The 16,121-nt window shown below is 52.7% G+C and overlaps 2 protein-coding genes across 2 annotated transcripts in view; one reads left to right on the forward strand and one right to left on the reverse strand.

The window, feature by feature from the left end:
- The first annotated feature begins 173 nt into the window (after positions 1-173).
- On the forward strand, positions 174-9,216 carry SRPRB (SRP receptor subunit beta). Its single transcript, XM_052802750.1, has 7 exons — positions 174-324; positions 470-564; positions 906-983; positions 2,718-2,800; positions 3,243-3,379; positions 4,323-4,377; positions 6,795-9,216. Exons 1-7 carry the CDS (start codon positions 213-215, stop codon positions 7,009-7,011), a joined length of 777 nt encoding a protein of 258 aa, XP_052658710.1. The 5' UTR covers positions 174-212; the 3' UTR covers positions 7,012-9,216.
- A 4,546-nt stretch (positions 9,217-13,762) lies between these two features.
- Positions 13,763-16,121, reverse strand: part of SLCO2A1 (solute carrier organic anion transporter family member 2A1) — a 28,752-nt gene continuing 26,393 nt past the window's right edge. Inside the window, exons 10-14 of the mRNA XM_052802751.1 lie at positions 15,598-15,757; positions 15,058-15,227; positions 14,856-14,920; positions 14,579-14,699; positions 13,763-14,447 (exon numbers count right to left, since the gene is read on the reverse strand). Coding sequence (XP_052658711.1) covers positions 14,327-14,447; positions 14,579-14,699; positions 14,856-14,920; positions 15,058-15,227; positions 15,598-15,757 — 637 coding nt within the window. The 3' untranslated portion in view covers positions 13,763-14,326. The remainder of the gene's footprint in view (positions 14,448-14,578; positions 14,700-14,855; positions 14,921-15,057; positions 15,228-15,597; positions 15,758-16,121) is intronic.

Here is a 16,121-nt window from a genome sequence, read left to right on the forward strand (position 1 = left end):
GAGCCCTGGGCCCGAGCCCGGCCCCGGCCCCGGCCCCGGCCCCGGCCCCAGCCCGCCTCCCTCTTCCCTCCTCCTCCTCAGCGGGGACCCCCCCCCCCCCCGGAACTACAACTCCCGTGAGACCCCACGCCCCGGGCCTCCTGACAGCCCTTCCCGGCAGGCCGCGGGGCTGGAAGCGGAAGCGGTACGGCGACGTGTGCGGGCGGCTGGCCATGGCGGGGAGGCTGGAGCCGCACCTGGAGGCGCTGGGGCGGGAGCTGCGGCCGCCCGACCCCGCCGTGCTCTCCGTCCTCCTGGCGCTGCTCGCCGTCGCCATCACGCTGCGTGAGTTCTGGCCCGCGGGGGACACCCGCCCTCCAGTCGCGCCCTGGGAGCCTGCTGGGGAGCAGCGGCCCCGGGCCGCGCTCGCTGAGGGGGGGCCGGTGCCGCCAACGGCGGGCTTAGGTGCCCCCTCCTCTCTCTCTCGTAGTGATCTGGAGGTTCGTGCAGGGCAGGAGGAGCAGCCGGAAGGCGGTGCTGCTGCTGGGCCTCTGCGACGCGGGGAAGACGCTGCTTTTCGCTCGGGTGAGTGGGGAGCCGGGGGCGGGGGGGGCGTAGCGGCCGCGGAAGGGGCCCCGGGCGGGCCTCTCGCACGGAGGTCGAAGTGCTCTGTAGGATTTGCAGGCACACTCCCTTCCTTCTTGTTTTAGCAACGTGGAGATTCGGTATATAAGTAGATTTTTTTTTTTTCCTTAATGGGTGCTTTTAAAATTCTTTGGGGAAGAAAAAGCCTGAAATTGTTTCATGCACGTAAATTGAAATCAGATATCTGAAGTCTGTTACCCCTTACAGATCACTGAGTGGATGAAATGTGATGCCAGTGTTCCGCCAGCCTCCTTTCTCTGAAAATGACTTTTTTTCCACAGCTGTTGACAGGCAAATACCGCGATACACAGACTTCGATAACTGACAGCTCTGCAGTTTACAGAGTCAGCAATGACAAGGTGAGCAGGCAGTTTTTTCGGCTCTAACTTGTGCGTGGTTGCGACAGCCAGCTGGCACCTTTGTTTTTCTGCTCTCTCTGCTAAACCTGGCTTGATGCTTTTTGTGTTGCTCAGTCTTCCCAGCTCGAAATCAGTGCCTGGTTTGGTCCGAGTGTAGGATTTTTCTAGGCAACCTGCGCTGAGAAAGTAGGAAAATACTGGGAGGTATTAGGGACTCCTCGTCTCTGCAGGTTTTTTTTTTTCTTTGCTTTTCAAATTGTGAAACCTTTTTGATTGAAAACCATGTCTGTGTATCGTGTTTTGAAAGATGGGTAATGTGTGGTGTTTTTTTCTATAAAAGAGGAAAAGGAGCTGCTTTTACAAGTGGAGTAAAACACATGGCACTGTGGGGACAGCAGTGTGGTTCGGAGCAGGAGGGAGATTTGTGAGGGAATGTTATTCTGTTGTGTTTGGTGTATTTGCTTGGCAGTAATTTCTGCGTCTCCCAAGAAAACCTGAATTTAACAGGTTTAGCAGGCTTAAAAAGAGTCTCCAGCTGAACTTCATAAGGTCTCAAAAAGGGTTTGGGTTACTTTCAGGTCTTGGGCTGCCACAGACCTAGTTATTTTCAGTTTACTCTGATCTCTTTTGTTTCAGAAGAGTTTCTTTCTCTTGCTGGGTGCACATGTGGCAGTGAAAGCTGGCAGCATGTTATGTGCTGGCAAATTGTAAAAGTAGAGGATGTTTTTGTGGCTTCTCTGAGGCAATCTTCAGTAATGGTGGTGATAATAAGAGGTTGAAAACTTAGTAAAGGGAAGTGCAGGGCTTTTTTTTTGTATTTGTGTCTCTAAGATTGAGCAGACAGGAGGGATTTGAAGGGGGAGAGGTGCTGCAATACGGACTGTTGCTTTTTTTTTTTTTTAAATTGTAGGCAAGGGTTCTGTTAAAATCCAAGAGCAGTGAGTAGGTAGGGTCTTCTGTAGTGTTCTCTCCCCTCTTGAGAATGGTGACGTGGCCCTACTTTGCCACATCTCAATCAGAAGCATGTGAGAGGCATTTGTTCTCTTTAAAGTCACTGCTTTCTCTGGCTGGCAGCCTGTGGAAAGGCAAATGTTTGTAGCTTTCAGTTAAAAAAGTGTCTTGCAAAGGCATTTTTGTGTTATTCCCAGCAAAGTTTTGTGTATTTAGGTAGTCTTGCAGTTGGGTAGATTCTGTGTGTGAATAGGTAACCTTGATTCAGAGACTGTAGGATTAGCATTCTGTATCAGGGACTTGCAGGACAGGAGTTCATGGTTTTGCTGTGCAGGGATCTACTTGCTGTCAGGGATGGTGTAAATCTGCTGGTGTACCGAGAGGTGACTGATGAAGCTTTGTCGCTCGTGCTGTGCGTGTGGTAGTTGTAGGGGCAGGTACTGTGGATGAGAAATGGGTTGAACATTCTCTTTTCTCTGTGGTCATGCTCTGTCCTCTCGGCTCTGCTGGGTGGTTTGCTGGTGTTGGCACCCTCTTTACTGAGTCCGGACCATGAATGTCGTTCCTCAGCATTTCTTTTGCCTGTCAGAATTGTTTGGGCTGGTGGAAAGACTGCACCTTGGGGAGAGTCACGTGATTCTGCCTGCTATGGGGATTCACTCACCCACTGCTGCCTCAACGCCAGGCTAACTGGAATCCAAAATCAGACTGGTTTTCCCTGGTCCGTGATCACAGGTACCCCTAGATTAGGTGTTGCTGATACCTTCTTGCTTCTGTTCCCAGAGCGCTAACGTGACCTTAATCGACCTTCCAGGCCATGAGAGTTTGCGGCTTCAGTTCTTGGAGAGGTTCAAGGCTGCAGCCAGGTAATTTGGAGGCGATTGGCAGGGGAGGAGGGGGAAGGTGATGTTTCGGGAAGGGATAAACCAAATGACGGTGTGGGGATGCTCTGAGCTGGGCTGGATTTGCTCTGTGTGATGGTGCCCTGAGAGTCAGAGCTGTGCTGTGGGATAGCAGGGGTTAGTTATTGTTCTGCTTTCCCACTTACCTGTGTTTGTAGTGCATCAGGAGGCAAAGCAGCTGCAGCAGGGAGGGTTAGGGGATGTGGTATATCCCTGGGGCAGAGAGGGAAAGATTTCCTGCTGGGGCTGGACATGGGGTGTATTTTAGCCAGCACGTGCTAACCTGCTCTTGGGTTGGTTGAGATCAGATGTGGAAACTAGTATGTTAGCCCAGGCTGGAATATTTGCAGGGGAAGACGGTGGGAGAGCTTCAGGCCCAGCACATGTTCTTCCCTCTTTCCTCCAGAGCCATTGTGTTTGTGGTGGACAGTGTGGCTTTCCAGCGGGAGGTGAAGGATGTGGCGGAGTTCCTGTACCAGGTCCTGGTTGATAGCACTGTACTCAAAAACGCACCCGCGCTGCTGATTGCTTGCAATAAGCAAGGTATTGTGTGCTGCCTTGCGGGCTGGACATTCGATTCAGTCCTTGAGTGATAGGGGTTCATGCCATGGGTGCTGAATTTCTTAGGAGTTGGGATTTCAGCAAAATGAAGGCTAGAACTTAGTTTTAAACTTGGACTGCTCAGCAGGAGCATTTCTAGCAGCCATTGGAAGAATTCTTCAGTCAGGTGTGTCTAATAGCATAGTGGAGCACCACTTGGGAGAGCTGCAGCTTTTTAGGTGGCCTTAAGTAAGGCAGGTGGCTTTCTGCTTGTGCAGAACTGTCTTCCTGAATCTGCAGGCAGCAGAAAATAGGATCAACTTGAGCATAATGAACCATCTGTACCCATTTGGTAGCCTTAATGTTAAAATCAGACAGCCGTTCAGCTGCCAAGATTATATATTCTCTGTTGATTGGACTAGCAGGAACATCCAGTTACTGGAAAGGACTAGATTTTCAGATCCCTACAGCATTTACAGTGAAGGTGTGGATCCCTGTATAACAATCTGAAGCTTTTGGGCAGTGTCAGGTTTCGTTTTCTTAGTTGCTTCATGCCCTACTTCAGGAGCTGCCTGAGGCCTTCATGGCTCCATGTGCCATAGATTAAAAAGCACTGTGTTGAGCTCCATAATGCTAGGACAGGTGAGAATGCCTGGCCTTGTGAGTGGGACATCAAACCCTGTCCTCTGTTTGAAGCAACTTACTGGCTAGCAAAAAGAAATTAATTCCCTACGTTATACCAGACATTTGGATTGCTCCCATTCACGCCTGCAAACCCAAAGCTCCAGCATCCCCTATCCTAGTGCAGACACAGCCATCTTTGTCCCAGTAACTCTTATGACTGCACAGTGTGCGCAGGCCTTACTGTACCTTTAGGAGAAGGAACCAGGTTCTGAATTCTGACATAAAACCAAAGAGCTGATTTCATTTTCTTTTCTGTCTCTAGATGTCACAATGGCAAAATCAGCAAAACTTATTCAACAGCAGCTGGAGAAAGAGCTGTAAGTATGAAATTGGATCTTAAACCCTCTGAGCTTCTCTATTCTCTTCTCCTTTCTATCTCTTACCTCAGTGCTCAGTGAGCTTCCTTGAGCCACATCGAAGTTCATTGTAGAAACAGAGCAGTCTGTTTTGTCTGTGTAGGTGTAACCAGGATGAGAGAAGATTGCTCCTTGCTAAAGCATGCAAAAAAGCAGTAGGCACAGACAGCGTATTGCCTCCTAGAAGCTGTGGGTTGGAGAAACAACATCCCAATCCTTTCCTAAAAGCTGCCATCCCTAGGCTAAGGGATAACCTCCCATGGCCCAGGGCGCTGTCCTTTCTCAGGTACAGGCAGGGTTGGCTTCCAAATGGCAGACTTTCTGTGAGTGGTGTGAAGATCTCAGTAGGTCTGCTTGGTTGTACTGGCACAGCTTTTTTTGCAGGGCTGCTCTGGCATGAAAGGGCTTGGCACGCAAAGCTTGAGAGCTGGGGAAACACCGTCTAGTTTTCCTGGTCTGCTAACAGGCATTGCAGGAGCCTGTTTGGGACTCCATGTTGGCTCTGTATCCTCCCTAGAAAGGACATTAACCTGGGAAGACAAATGATGTATGATCTGTTGCTAATTTTAAGCTGTAAGAGCAAGTGGAAGGAGAAGGTGGCTTGTAAACTGTGCTACATTGTAAACTGCCAGCTGAATGAGCTGCACTGTCAACAGCTGGCAAGTCCATCTGGGGAGGGGGCAAGTAGAAGATGATTTTTTTAAGCTATATTTAATCTCTCTGCATGAAGATTCTGTCTGTGAGTCCCCTAATTGTAGTTGGGTCAAATCGGCTCTGGGAGAGACATGTGCAGCTCTTGTGCTGTGGTGGACTTCTCCACCAGCATCTAGTAGAGATTTTCCTTCCCCACACACACTCAGAAATGGGTATTTTGCCTTCCTGTTGCCTGTGGGTCCTGTTTGCTGGTTTGCAGTTAACAGGAAGGTGGTCTTGGAGGTAGGAGGAGGAGAGTAGCTCTTTGGTCTCCGAACAAATGCATGTTTGTGGGATCTGGCCATCTTGTTGCCAAGTGGTGGACTTGGCAGTGTTAGGTTTACAGTTGGACTCAATCTTAAGGGTCTTTTCCAGCCTAAATGATTCTGTGATTCTGCAGTCTCTTCGGCCAGTAGACGGCAGCAGGGTTATTTGTGCTGGTGCCTCTTCCAGGCTGAATACCTGACCTTCCCGTTTTTAAGGGAATTAGTTGCCACATATTCAAGCTCTCCAGGAAAATAAGCATTCCTTGGTTTGCCAGTTGCCTGTGTGTAGAAGTTGGATTTCTAGGTAGGTTGTATGTGCCCTGTTAGGCAGTGTTATTCCTGCAGGCTGGCAGATTGCTGCCATCCTCCTCCCTGCGCTGGCGTACTTGGATGTCCTTGTGTGGAGAACCCAAGGAAGTGTCTCCTCTCTTATTCCTGAACTCATACCTCTCGGCAGTGTTGTTCTTTGCCTATGCCCCATTAATTTAGCTCCGTCCTGTGAATAAGGAGTAGCTGGGGTTGACTGAGAAGCAGGCACTGCCAGACTGCTCTGTCTCTGGAAGAGATGGAGCAGTCCAGCCATGAGGCTCTACTAGGCAGTTGAAGACCCGGGGAGAGATTGCTGTTTGCATCTCTGCCTGGTGCAGCCCTTTAACTTCCCTAGCCTTGCTTTTTGGGACCTCGGAGGCAGTCAAGTCGCGGTGCCTCTGCATCTGTTGGGCTGTTCCATCTCCCTGTGCTTCTTCTGCCTTGGATGCCTGGTGAGTGTGGACAAGGGGGTCCATCCTTCCTCTCCACACATGGCAGGGAGTTGAAATGCTGCAGCAAGCTGCAGAAGCAGTAGTGACATTGCAGCCTGGTCCTTGGGCAAGCACTGCTCATGGGAACAGTGGGGAGACTTGATCCCCCTCTCAGTCCCCAAAGGTGTTTGGCACACTCAAGTGGCAGTGGGGTGAGGCCCTGCATGATGCCTGATATCATGGGTGCTTTTCTCTTCCCAGTTAATCTGTTAAACTAGTGCAGACCCTGAGCCCTGTGAGCTAAATCATGTGTAATTCCTGGTGACTGGTGTCTGCCACAGGGATATTGGGGAAATTCAGATGGGGACATCATCGCCTGACTCATGCTGCTGTTTATTACAAAACAAAACCTGTTTAAGCACCCTCTTATTGAGTGGTCTCTTGTCTGTCTTGCTCTCTGGAGCCTCTCTGCAGTTGTGCCTTCCAGCAGGTATTTAGGAGAAGTCGCCACAGTGCCTGCCCTTGCCTGTGCCTCACAGGGCAGAGCCATGGGACCTTGTATCCTTGGTGTAGTTGGCATCCTGCTGACAGAGTTGGGTCCAAAATATCTCAGCAGCCATGGTGTAGGTAATGTTCCCCTGCTTCACAGTTCTTGACCCTTTCCCTTCTCTGCTTGCAGCAATACCTTACGAGTGACCCGCTCTGCAGCCCCCACCAGTCTGGATGGCTCAGCTACTGGGGGACCTACCCAACTGGGGAAGAAGGGCAAGGACTTCGACTTCTCCCAGCTACCCATGAAGGTGGAATTTGTGGAGTGCAGTGCTCGGGGCAGCAAGGGAGAGGAGGGAGATGCTGACTTCGAGGGCCTTGAGAAATGGCTGGCCAAGATCGCCTGAACGGAGAAGGGCAGGGCTGGAGGGAGAGACTTGGGGAGGCTGGGGGGCAGGACACTTGGGGACTGAAAGGAAAAAGGTGGTCTGAAGCACTCAAATCTCATCTTGCTGTAGAAAGAAGAAACTTAAGCTGGAAGTCAGCATTGTGGTATCTTCCTCTGCTGCTCATGGGCTTGGGAGCATCGTGACACAATTGCTGGTGTGATTTCCTCTGTCCCTTCACACTGCAACATTTTTTTCCTCTCTCCTCTTCCTTTATCTTCCTCTGGGATGTTGATCTCTGGCCTTCTGTGTTTCTTTAATCTTTAGGCTTTTCATTTGGTAGTTGCCAAGCAAATTAGGAAGGAGTGCACTGCCAGGTGAGATTGGAGTCTGCGTGTCGTCTTCTGCCTTGGTTTAGCTTTGCAACCCTGTTGCCTCTCAGAACTACTGATCACCTCCTGATTCAGACTTTTTTCCCCAGCCTCTCGCTGCTTGGGAGCACTGTGCACATCACCTATGCTGACCCAGCAAAGTGCACAGACTCTCTCTCAGTTGGGCAATCATTGAAGAGAGTATAAAAAGCTGTTTTCCTCTGTGTCTCCTACCTTCCTATTCTTCCAAACTGGTGCAGTCCCGTTTCTGTGGGACTGGAGTGATCTATTAAATGCCAAAACCAGGCTGGCTCCTCTGCCTTTGTCACTGTGCACTCCCTGTGTCCGGCTGCGGTGCCCGTGTCTTTGGGTGATTTCCACTGTTGGACAGTTCTTGGGAGTTTTTCTTTAACTGAAGGCTATGTCTTGAAAGCTTGTTTTGCTCTGCTTCTCCTTCCCATACTTCAGGCTCTTCTCCCACAGACATGTAAGCACACTCTCCAAGTGGCGGAGTTATAGTAGGGTCTTCACTTGAAACTATGAGGTGGGCATGTTTTTAGATTTGTACCTACATTACGTGTGAGATCTGGCATGATAGGCATTTGTTGTGCAGTCCCCTGCCCATCTCCTGCTCCAGTGATGGCAGTAAGATATTTTTTTTATGTGTAATTAGTCAGCAATTGTGGCAAAGTGAGAGGAAAAGTCAAGGAACTGCTAGCACATTAGTCTGATTCCTCCTCCTGAGGAAGATGCTCAATGAAGAGGGGGAAGAAATGTGAGATTTTCCCAGTTCGTTCTCATTTGTCTGTGGTGTTTAAAGCCAAAGCTGTTGCTGTGTGTGATCTCAACTGTTAAACTTGCAGGGAAGATTCAGGGAATGCCTGTCACTGTAGTTATCTCAGTGGCTCACGAGGCTGCTCAGAGGCTTGGAGTGTTGAAGGGCTCTGATTCAGCATGCTTCTAACTGTCCAAGGGGCATTTGCTCTCCTCCTTCCCATGCTCTGGCCGGGAGCATCGGTTATCCAAAGGGAGATCTTCCAGCAGCATTGGTGCTTGGTCAGGTGGGAGACAAGCCCCTGGTGCTGTGCTGGGCGTTCAGCTTCCCCTTCCTGAACAGCCTTAAAACAGTTGCCCTGCCCAGCAACTTAATATAGCTTTGTGCTCTGATGGGCTGTCATTTCTGTGCAGCACCTATGTGAGGATGATTGCTCTCCACACCACATATTGTGAGGTCCTACGGCATTGAAATTTTTCCTTTGTTTTTGTTGCTTCCCCTTTTGTTTTAGGGTAGGAGGGAGTGGCTGGCTCCTGGTAGGCTTTTTATGTCCTTTGCAGGCTCCTCTCTGATTTGATACTTCCTTCATCACTCAACTAGTCTGTTGTGTTCTTTTCCTTTTTGTCTGAGGCATTTTCTGCTTCGCTGTAGCATTGCCAACTGTTAGCAGCAAGAGCAAGGTCCTGTGCTTGTGAGGGAGCTGGGCCTTGCATTTCTAGTCTTGTGAACCCAGTGGCTCTTCTGCTATCCATGCAGGAGGTGGGGAGGGTTATATTCACAAAGTATGTTATATTCTTCTATTTCCTGCAGCCAGAGCATTGTTGGAACATGTTTGTCATGCTTTGAACTCCTTTAGCTGGAGATCCTTCCTAGGCTGCCTGCTTTGAATCTGTAATGCTGAAGTGAGAATATTGCTGTTTCTTTGGGTGGTTATTCTACTTGCAAAGACTTGTCTCCTTGAAAAGCAGAGGCCAAGCACCAGCCTCTGCTGGGTTAAGGGGGGAAGGTAGCATGAGGCCATGGTTGGTTTTAAGTTATTCTTACTAAAAGTATTCCTTAAATAAAATTTTTTTGCTTAAATGTTTGTTCTCAAGTCTTGTTTTAGTCTGCCTGTATTTGCTTTGACTCTTCTCAGTGGTGTCAAATCCGCACGAACTGGGGCTTTGCTTCTGCTCAGCATGATGATGGAGATCAACCTTCCTGCTTGGTGGCCAGGTCTGTCTTGTCAAAAAACAATGCTTCCTCCACACACAGGGCTTTTGGGGTGGGTTTTTTTTTTTTGGGTGCGTATTTACTCCTTAGTCTGAATGTTGGAGACTTGATAAAAACCACCAACCCAGAAACTTAACAAAAAAGGTACTTTGCTCAAATGCACAGGAAAACTTGAGCCAGCTGCAGTGCACTGGGTGCAGCTGTTGTGGTTTAAGTCACAGAGCGCTTGCCCTGCTCTGTGGTGGAGGTGGCTATGGCACCCTGCAGCTTTACAGCTGGATGGAGAAGCCTCGGCTTTCCCTGCCTGAGCATGGCTGGGGGGTGGCTGTGCGGCTGCATGGCTGAGCTGGGGCTGCACCCAGTGCTGCTCATGCTGGAGGATGGAGCATCCTTTGGGCTGTTGCAGAGCTGCATGTGGTTTTTTGGGCTGCGCTCTGTGATTTGCCTGTTAAATATTTGGGGCTGTTTTTCTCCAGTGGCTGAGGGGAAAAAGGCGGGACTGGAAACTCTGAATGTTGTTTTCTTGGTTTTTTTTCTTTCCCCCCCCCAGTCAGTTTTGTGCTTTGTTTTTTGCTCTTACCTTCCTCCCAGCCTGTGGCTTTGTGCTGGCCAGGCAAGTTGCTCCTCAGGCTGCAGCTTGGCAGCCAGTGTGTTTAAATGGCTTTGGCGAGACAGTGGGATGTGATAAACTCAGTCCCTTCTGCTCCAGCTGCCTGACCCAGTGTCAGTCACCCTGCTGCATTTACACAGCTGCAGGGATTGAGGCTTTCACTGTACTTTAAAGCTCTTTTGATCAATGTTTTTCACTATGGGTTGTGCTTTGCCTGCAAATTGTTCCCCTGGAAAGGAAGGGTGCTTTCGGAGGAGATCGACAAGCACAGTGAGATCCAGGATAGCAGAAACCACATCAAAGTGGAGGAGCAATTGCTGAAAGGCAAAGAAAAGCAAAAATAGCATGATGCCTGAACACTGGCATCCCCAGTGGTGGTGGTTTCCAAGGCTCCCAAAACCAGGTGTTGCAACTGTGACCTTTCCTGTGCATGAAGCCATTGGCCAGCCCCAGCCACCTTGACACCTTTGGGGCCAGGAGCTTCTGTGTTGGCCCTATTTGGGCCACCTTGTATGCTTTTGCTGGCTGGCACCTCCTGGGGCTTGTCCAGCTTGATGTTACCCCTGATGGGATGAAGGTGGAGAAAGCAGAGTTAAGGAAGGTCATGTGGGTGTTGAGGGAAAACTTGCCAAGTGGAGGGGGAACGGAAAGAGGAATAGCATGGGCAGACCTAATTTTTGCAAAGACTTGCTAATCCAGAGCAAATCCAAGGCAGCTCCCCTCCTGTTCTCTTCCCTCCTCTGCTCTCCTGTCCCTTTACTCCCTCCATGAGCATGGATGCAAGCAGGACTGTTTGCCAAGAACACAGTGAAAAGAAAAGTCACACCTTGCCCTGCACAGCGATGGAGTAAGGACAGCAGAGGCTGAATACATTTACCTAAGAAAACTCTTCCGCTCCTGTCCTGTCCCTCCCCATCCCATCAGGTCATCTCTCTTCTAGTCTGTGATGCTGCCCAGGAGGGGATACAGCCACAATGTAAGGGAGGAGGAAAGTGTCGTGGCCCTGACTGGCCCATGCTCCTTGCCCATGGGCCCAGGAGCCCCATCTTGCCCGAGCCTTGGCCCTTCAGTCCCTTCCTGAGCTACATTGTAGGTGTAGCCATCTCCAGCTAGGCCACGGCCACGTCTGTGCCTGGCCATGGACCTTGCTGATCTGGACCCACCAACTGACTCTCCAGCATCCTTTGCTATCTCATCCCTGTTGGATAGTATTGCTGATCCCAACCAGCAGCAACTGACATGGTCCCCTATGGGTGGCAAGTGTGCTTCAGCAGCCACCCCTCCTGCAGAAGCCATGGAAGAGATGTGACCTTCTCAGACCTAGTGCATTCATGTCAAGCCCTTTGCTCTTGGCTTCACCTTTTAGCAGCATCTGCTCAGTGAGGTGGATGGTGTGTCCTTTGCCTGGCACCAGGCACTCTTCAGATAAGCTCATGATGCAATTCTTGTGATACCTGTCAAGTGGTGCTCCCATGTCACCCTCTACAGGTGACAGCAGGCCATCATCATCAGTGGGTGCATCCCCATGTCCCACCAGCTGACACTTCTCTTCCCCTTCTAGTGGGCTGCCTTTATCCTGCCAGGAAAGGAGAGGTCCTGGGTAGTGCTGTGGGGCAGGAGAAGCTCTGCCAGAGCAGATCAGGGAGGCCCTGGAGCTGCTGCACTCCCTTCAGTGATGTGACAGGCAGGGATACGTCCTGCACAAACCTGCCCCCACCTGCAGTCCTTGCCATGCTGCCTGCAGTCCTCTGTGCACTGCCTGTGGGCCTCTGCCTGCATCCACGTGCCTGATGCCTGCTCTGCCCTACCTGATGCCTGCTCTGCCCTACCTGCTGCCCCCTTCCATCAGCCCCATACCTGTGCACCCTGCCTGCAGCCCCCTATGCCATTCCTGCAGGCCCTCTGCCTGCAGCCCCATGAACCCTCCCTGCAGCCCTCTGCCCACACCCCCTGCCTGCACCCTGCTGCACTATGCCTGCAGACCCCTGCCTGTAAACCCTTGCCTGCAACAGCCTGCCCCCTGCCCACAGACCCTTCCTGCAGCCCCTGCCTGCAGCCCCCTGCACCCTGCCTAGAGCTCTGTGCCCAAAGCTGCATGTCTGCAAATCTCTGCTCTGTGCCTGCAGCTCCCTGCCCACAGACCCTTCCTGCAGCCCTCTGAAAACTGCCTGCAGACCCCTGAAAACTGCCTGCAGACCCTGCCCACCAAACCTTCCTGCAACCCACTGCACACTCCTGCCCACTGCCTGTAGCCCCAAGCACCCTGTCTGCAGCCCTCTTCCTGCAGGTCCATGCCCAAAGCCCCCTGCCCACAACCCCCTGCCTACAGCCCCCTGCACCCAGCCTAGAACCCCCTGCCTGCATCCCAACAACCAGAACCCCCTGCACTCTGACTGCAGCACCAGCTAACAGCCCCCTGCCTGCCCTGCCTACAGCCCCCTGCCATTGGCTCATTCCCACAGCCCCATGCATCCTGCCTAGAGCTCCCAGCCCCATGCCCACAGCCACTTGCCTGCAAACCTCTGCTCCCTGCCTGCTGTCTGCAGACCTCTGCTGACAGATCCATGCCTGCAACCCCCTGCCCAATGCAGCCACCTGCCTGCATCCCCATGCTGGATGCCCACTCTACCCTACCCACAGCCCTCTGCACCCTGCCTGTAGACCCCTACCCGCAACCCCTTGCATCCTGCCTGCAGCCTCATTCCCACAGATCCTTGCCTCCTGCCCCTGCCTGCAACTCACTGCCAACACCCCTGTGCCTAGAGCTCTTGCCCTCAGCTGCCTGCATCTTGCCTAGTGCTCCATGCCCAAGCCCTCTGCCCATAGCCCCATAACTGCAGCACCCTGCCCCCAGCCTGCAGACTCCTGCATGCTACCTGCAGTCCTCTGCCTTCATCCCCATGCCCAAAGCTTACTGGGGCATCAGCCCCATACCTGTAGCACCCTGCCTGCAGCCCCCTGGGCCATGCCTGCAAGGCTTTTGCCTGCAGCTCCCTCCCCACAGACCCTTCCTGCCCCATGAACCCTGCCTGCAACCCCCTGCCCACAAGCCATGCCTGCACCCACCTGAACTATCCTGGCAGTCCTCTGCCTCCAACACCATGCCTGCAACCCCCTGTCCTTTGCCTGCAGCCCCCTACACCCTGCCTGCAGTTCTTGCCCGCAGACACTTCCTGCAGCCCACTGCACCCTGTCTCTAGCCCCCCTGCCCACAGCCCCCTGCCTGTTTTACCCTGTCTGCAGCCCACTGCACCCTGCCTGCAACCCTCTATGACAGCAACACCAGGGCAACAGACCCCTGCCTGCAGCCCCTCGTGTGCAGCACTCTGCCCCCCCCATGCCCACAGCTCCTGCCCCACCCTGCCTGCACACTCCTGCTGCTTTGCCTTTGCCCCCCACCCCTGCCCACAGCCCCCTGCCTACTGTGTGCTGAATTGTGCAGGCACCTTTTGGCATGGGGCTGTGGGCAGGGTGCAGGATGATTTAAGCAGGGTGCATAGGGCTGTGGGCAGGGGGGCTGCAGGCAGGGAGCTGCTGGCATGGGACCAGAGGCAGGGTGCGGTAGACTGCAGGCATTGTGCTGCGGGCCAGCAGGTTTCATGGGGTTTCATGCACTCTGCGCAGCCCCTCGCAGCCCCCACATTGCTGGTGGAGCACGTCCCCCATCTGCCACCATTTCTTCACCTTTGCCAGCGAGGGATGCACTCAGCATCTGCCAGGATGCGACCTGCAGGCATCCCCACTGCCTTGCCTTGCCGGTGGGGACAGCTCTTGGGGTGGGGGGAGACCAGCAAAGCACCGCAGTTGGAAAAGTGACCTTTATTTAAAAAAAAAAAAAGAGCAACAAACCCCCAAATGTTCTGCAATAAACTCCTAGTGATAACTTTTCACAATATGTATGCTGTGTCCACGCTGACCTCTGCGAGGGGTGCGGATGGGGGGGGGACATGGGGCAGCCCCACAGGGTTGGCAGCCATCTCCCCTGCTCCTGTCCCAGCCTGGAGGGCATTACCCATCTGGAAATGTCACGTCGGAGCGGGGACCATCGCCCACAGCAGGCACCTCTCCGCGTATATGGGATGGGGCTGCACTCCAGCCCCTGTCTGCCTCCTGCTCCAGGTAGTGGGGGGCTGCCCCCTCCCCAAAGCGATGGGCAAGGTGCGGCTGGAAAGCCTGGGAGGAGCCAGTCCCAGGAGGGGGCTGGCATGGAGCATCCCTCGCCAGGAGCATGACGGTGCCGCGGGCTGCAGGAGAGGAGCTCAGAGCTGCTAAGGTGAAGTCGCTCCCTTAGGAGGAAAAACAAACCCAAAAAAGACAAAAAGTACTGGCAGTGGGTAATGGGGTGTGCAGAGTCAGTCCTTGGGTGGGCTACACCAGCCCCGCTGCCTTCTCCTGCACGTTGTACTCCTTGCTCCTCTTCACTTTCCAGCTGATGAGGGCGAGAAGGATGGTGCCCACCACCTTGTAGCCCACCTGTAGCCCCAGGTATCTGTTGGGAGAAGAGCAGGGAGATGCCATGTCTGGAGGTGGCACCTCCAGCCAGCACCAGGTTGAGCTGGGGACCATCCCTGTGGTCATCCCTGCCAGGAGGGATGCTGGGAGCGGGATGTAGGGAGGTACCTGTTGCGGAGGAAGTCATTGTTGTAGTAGGCGCAGAACCGGCGCTGGGTGCACTGCTTCTGCCAGTAGATGCAGGAGGAGTCGATGAGGGCACCGAACATGGCCGGAGCCGGCAGCCATGCTTTGGAGAGGAGAGGATGGAGTCAGGCTGCCTGCCCTGCCCTGCCTGCATCCTTTGCCTGCTGTCCCCAAGGAGGTTCAACACCTCCTGGGGCTCGAGCAAGCCTCTGAGCAGTCTGCTGCCTTCCCCCAGCCTTATTAGGAGATGGACACTCACCCAGCAGCCTCATTAGTAAGAACTGGACTCCGATGGCAAACGACTTCTCATCCTGGTTCACCACCCTGCAGGGAAGAAGCCATGGGAGGTCAGAGCCGCCAGCCATGGCTCTGCATTTGGCCAAGCACTTTGATCCCAGCATGGGGAACCCATCACTTCACGCTTCCCGCAGTGCCTTTCGAAACCCCTGCCCACTGCTCACCGTAAAACCATCATGTAGAGGGGGTTGTGGGACAGGCAGGCTACCAGAGCAGCAAAAGAGATAAGGAATATGGCAGGAAGGAGCATGTGGGAGCAGCTGAGTGGACAGGAGCCTGTCTTGGCAGAGGACAGCCCGTTCCCACCAGGGATCAGGGAACAGTTCTTGTAGATCTGTTGGAAACATTTGGAAAAAACAAACATAAAACTCTCAAAGCCCAGAGCTGGGTTTTTAGCAACGCACCAGACCACAGCACTTTGCAGAAGACTGACGAGAGTGTCAGCTCCAATTTTAAGGCATGGCCATGACATCCTGCAATGGGATGTGCTACCATCCCAACTTCTCCAAGCAGAGTCCCAGGGCATTCATTACAGCAATCTTTTGTTGCACCTCCTCAGGACTTCAGTTCCTCTGGCAGACCTCCCTGCCTACTGTGTCAAAAAGGCTCTACCCCTTTATTGCATTTGTCAGGTTCCTACAGCATCGCTGCAGCCTCCACCAAGCAAGGTGCACTCTGCTTTGTAAACCACTTGTTTTGCTCACCACTTGTTTGGGAGTGGAAGAATTAGCAGTGCTGTTTGTGCAGCCAGCGAAGCAGGGGGAGAGGTACTCCACGTTGTTTTCGCCGCACACTGGGTGAAAGATGTGCTCAGAGCAGTGGCACCCACTCGGCGTCTTAACCTGCTGCTGGGAACTCAATGTACTGCCAAAAAGGAGGAGAAAAAAATTTTAAAAAATTAAGAAATAGGACAGGAGGAAGAAAAATCCCTCTTACTAGTTAGCCAGTTTCCCCATTCCTATTTGCGCTGGGACACTGCCAGCAGCAGGCTGGCCTTGTGCCAGACCCTGATCCCCGGCAGGTACCTCTGCAAGTGTACAGTGAACTTAACAGTAATTATATTATGTCTGCAAACAAGTACTCACACACCTACTCCCCCCCCCCCCCATCCCACTGAAAACTAATCAGCCAAATGCCTGGAGAAATGTATCTATCTGGGCTCCATCCAGAAATGCACAAACAGATGTGCAAACAGCCCCAGCTGGAAACACCATTCAGACAGAAACTG

Source organism: Harpia harpyja, chromosome 12, assembly GCF_026419915.1.
Source record: "Harpia harpyja isolate bHarHar1 chromosome 12, bHarHar1 primary haplotype, whole genome shotgun sequence".
Lineage (NCBI taxonomy): Eukaryota > Metazoa > Chordata > Aves > Accipitriformes > Accipitridae > Harpia > Harpia harpyja.

Excerpts from the sequence above, each read along its gene's own strand:
- SRPRB (XM_052802750.1), top strand. The coding sequence starts at position 213 with ATGGCGGGGAGGCTGGAGCCGCACCTGGAGGCGCTGGGGCGGGAGCTG. Across the intron at positions 565-905 it reads AGACGCTGCTTTTCGCTCGG|CTGTTGACAGGCAAATACCG; the intron begins GTGAGTGGGGAG and ends TTTTTTCCACAG. Across the intron at positions 2,801-3,242 it reads AGGTTCAAGGCTGCAGCCAG|AGCCATTGTGTTTGTGGTGG; the intron begins GTAATTTGGAGG and ends TCTTTCCTCCAG.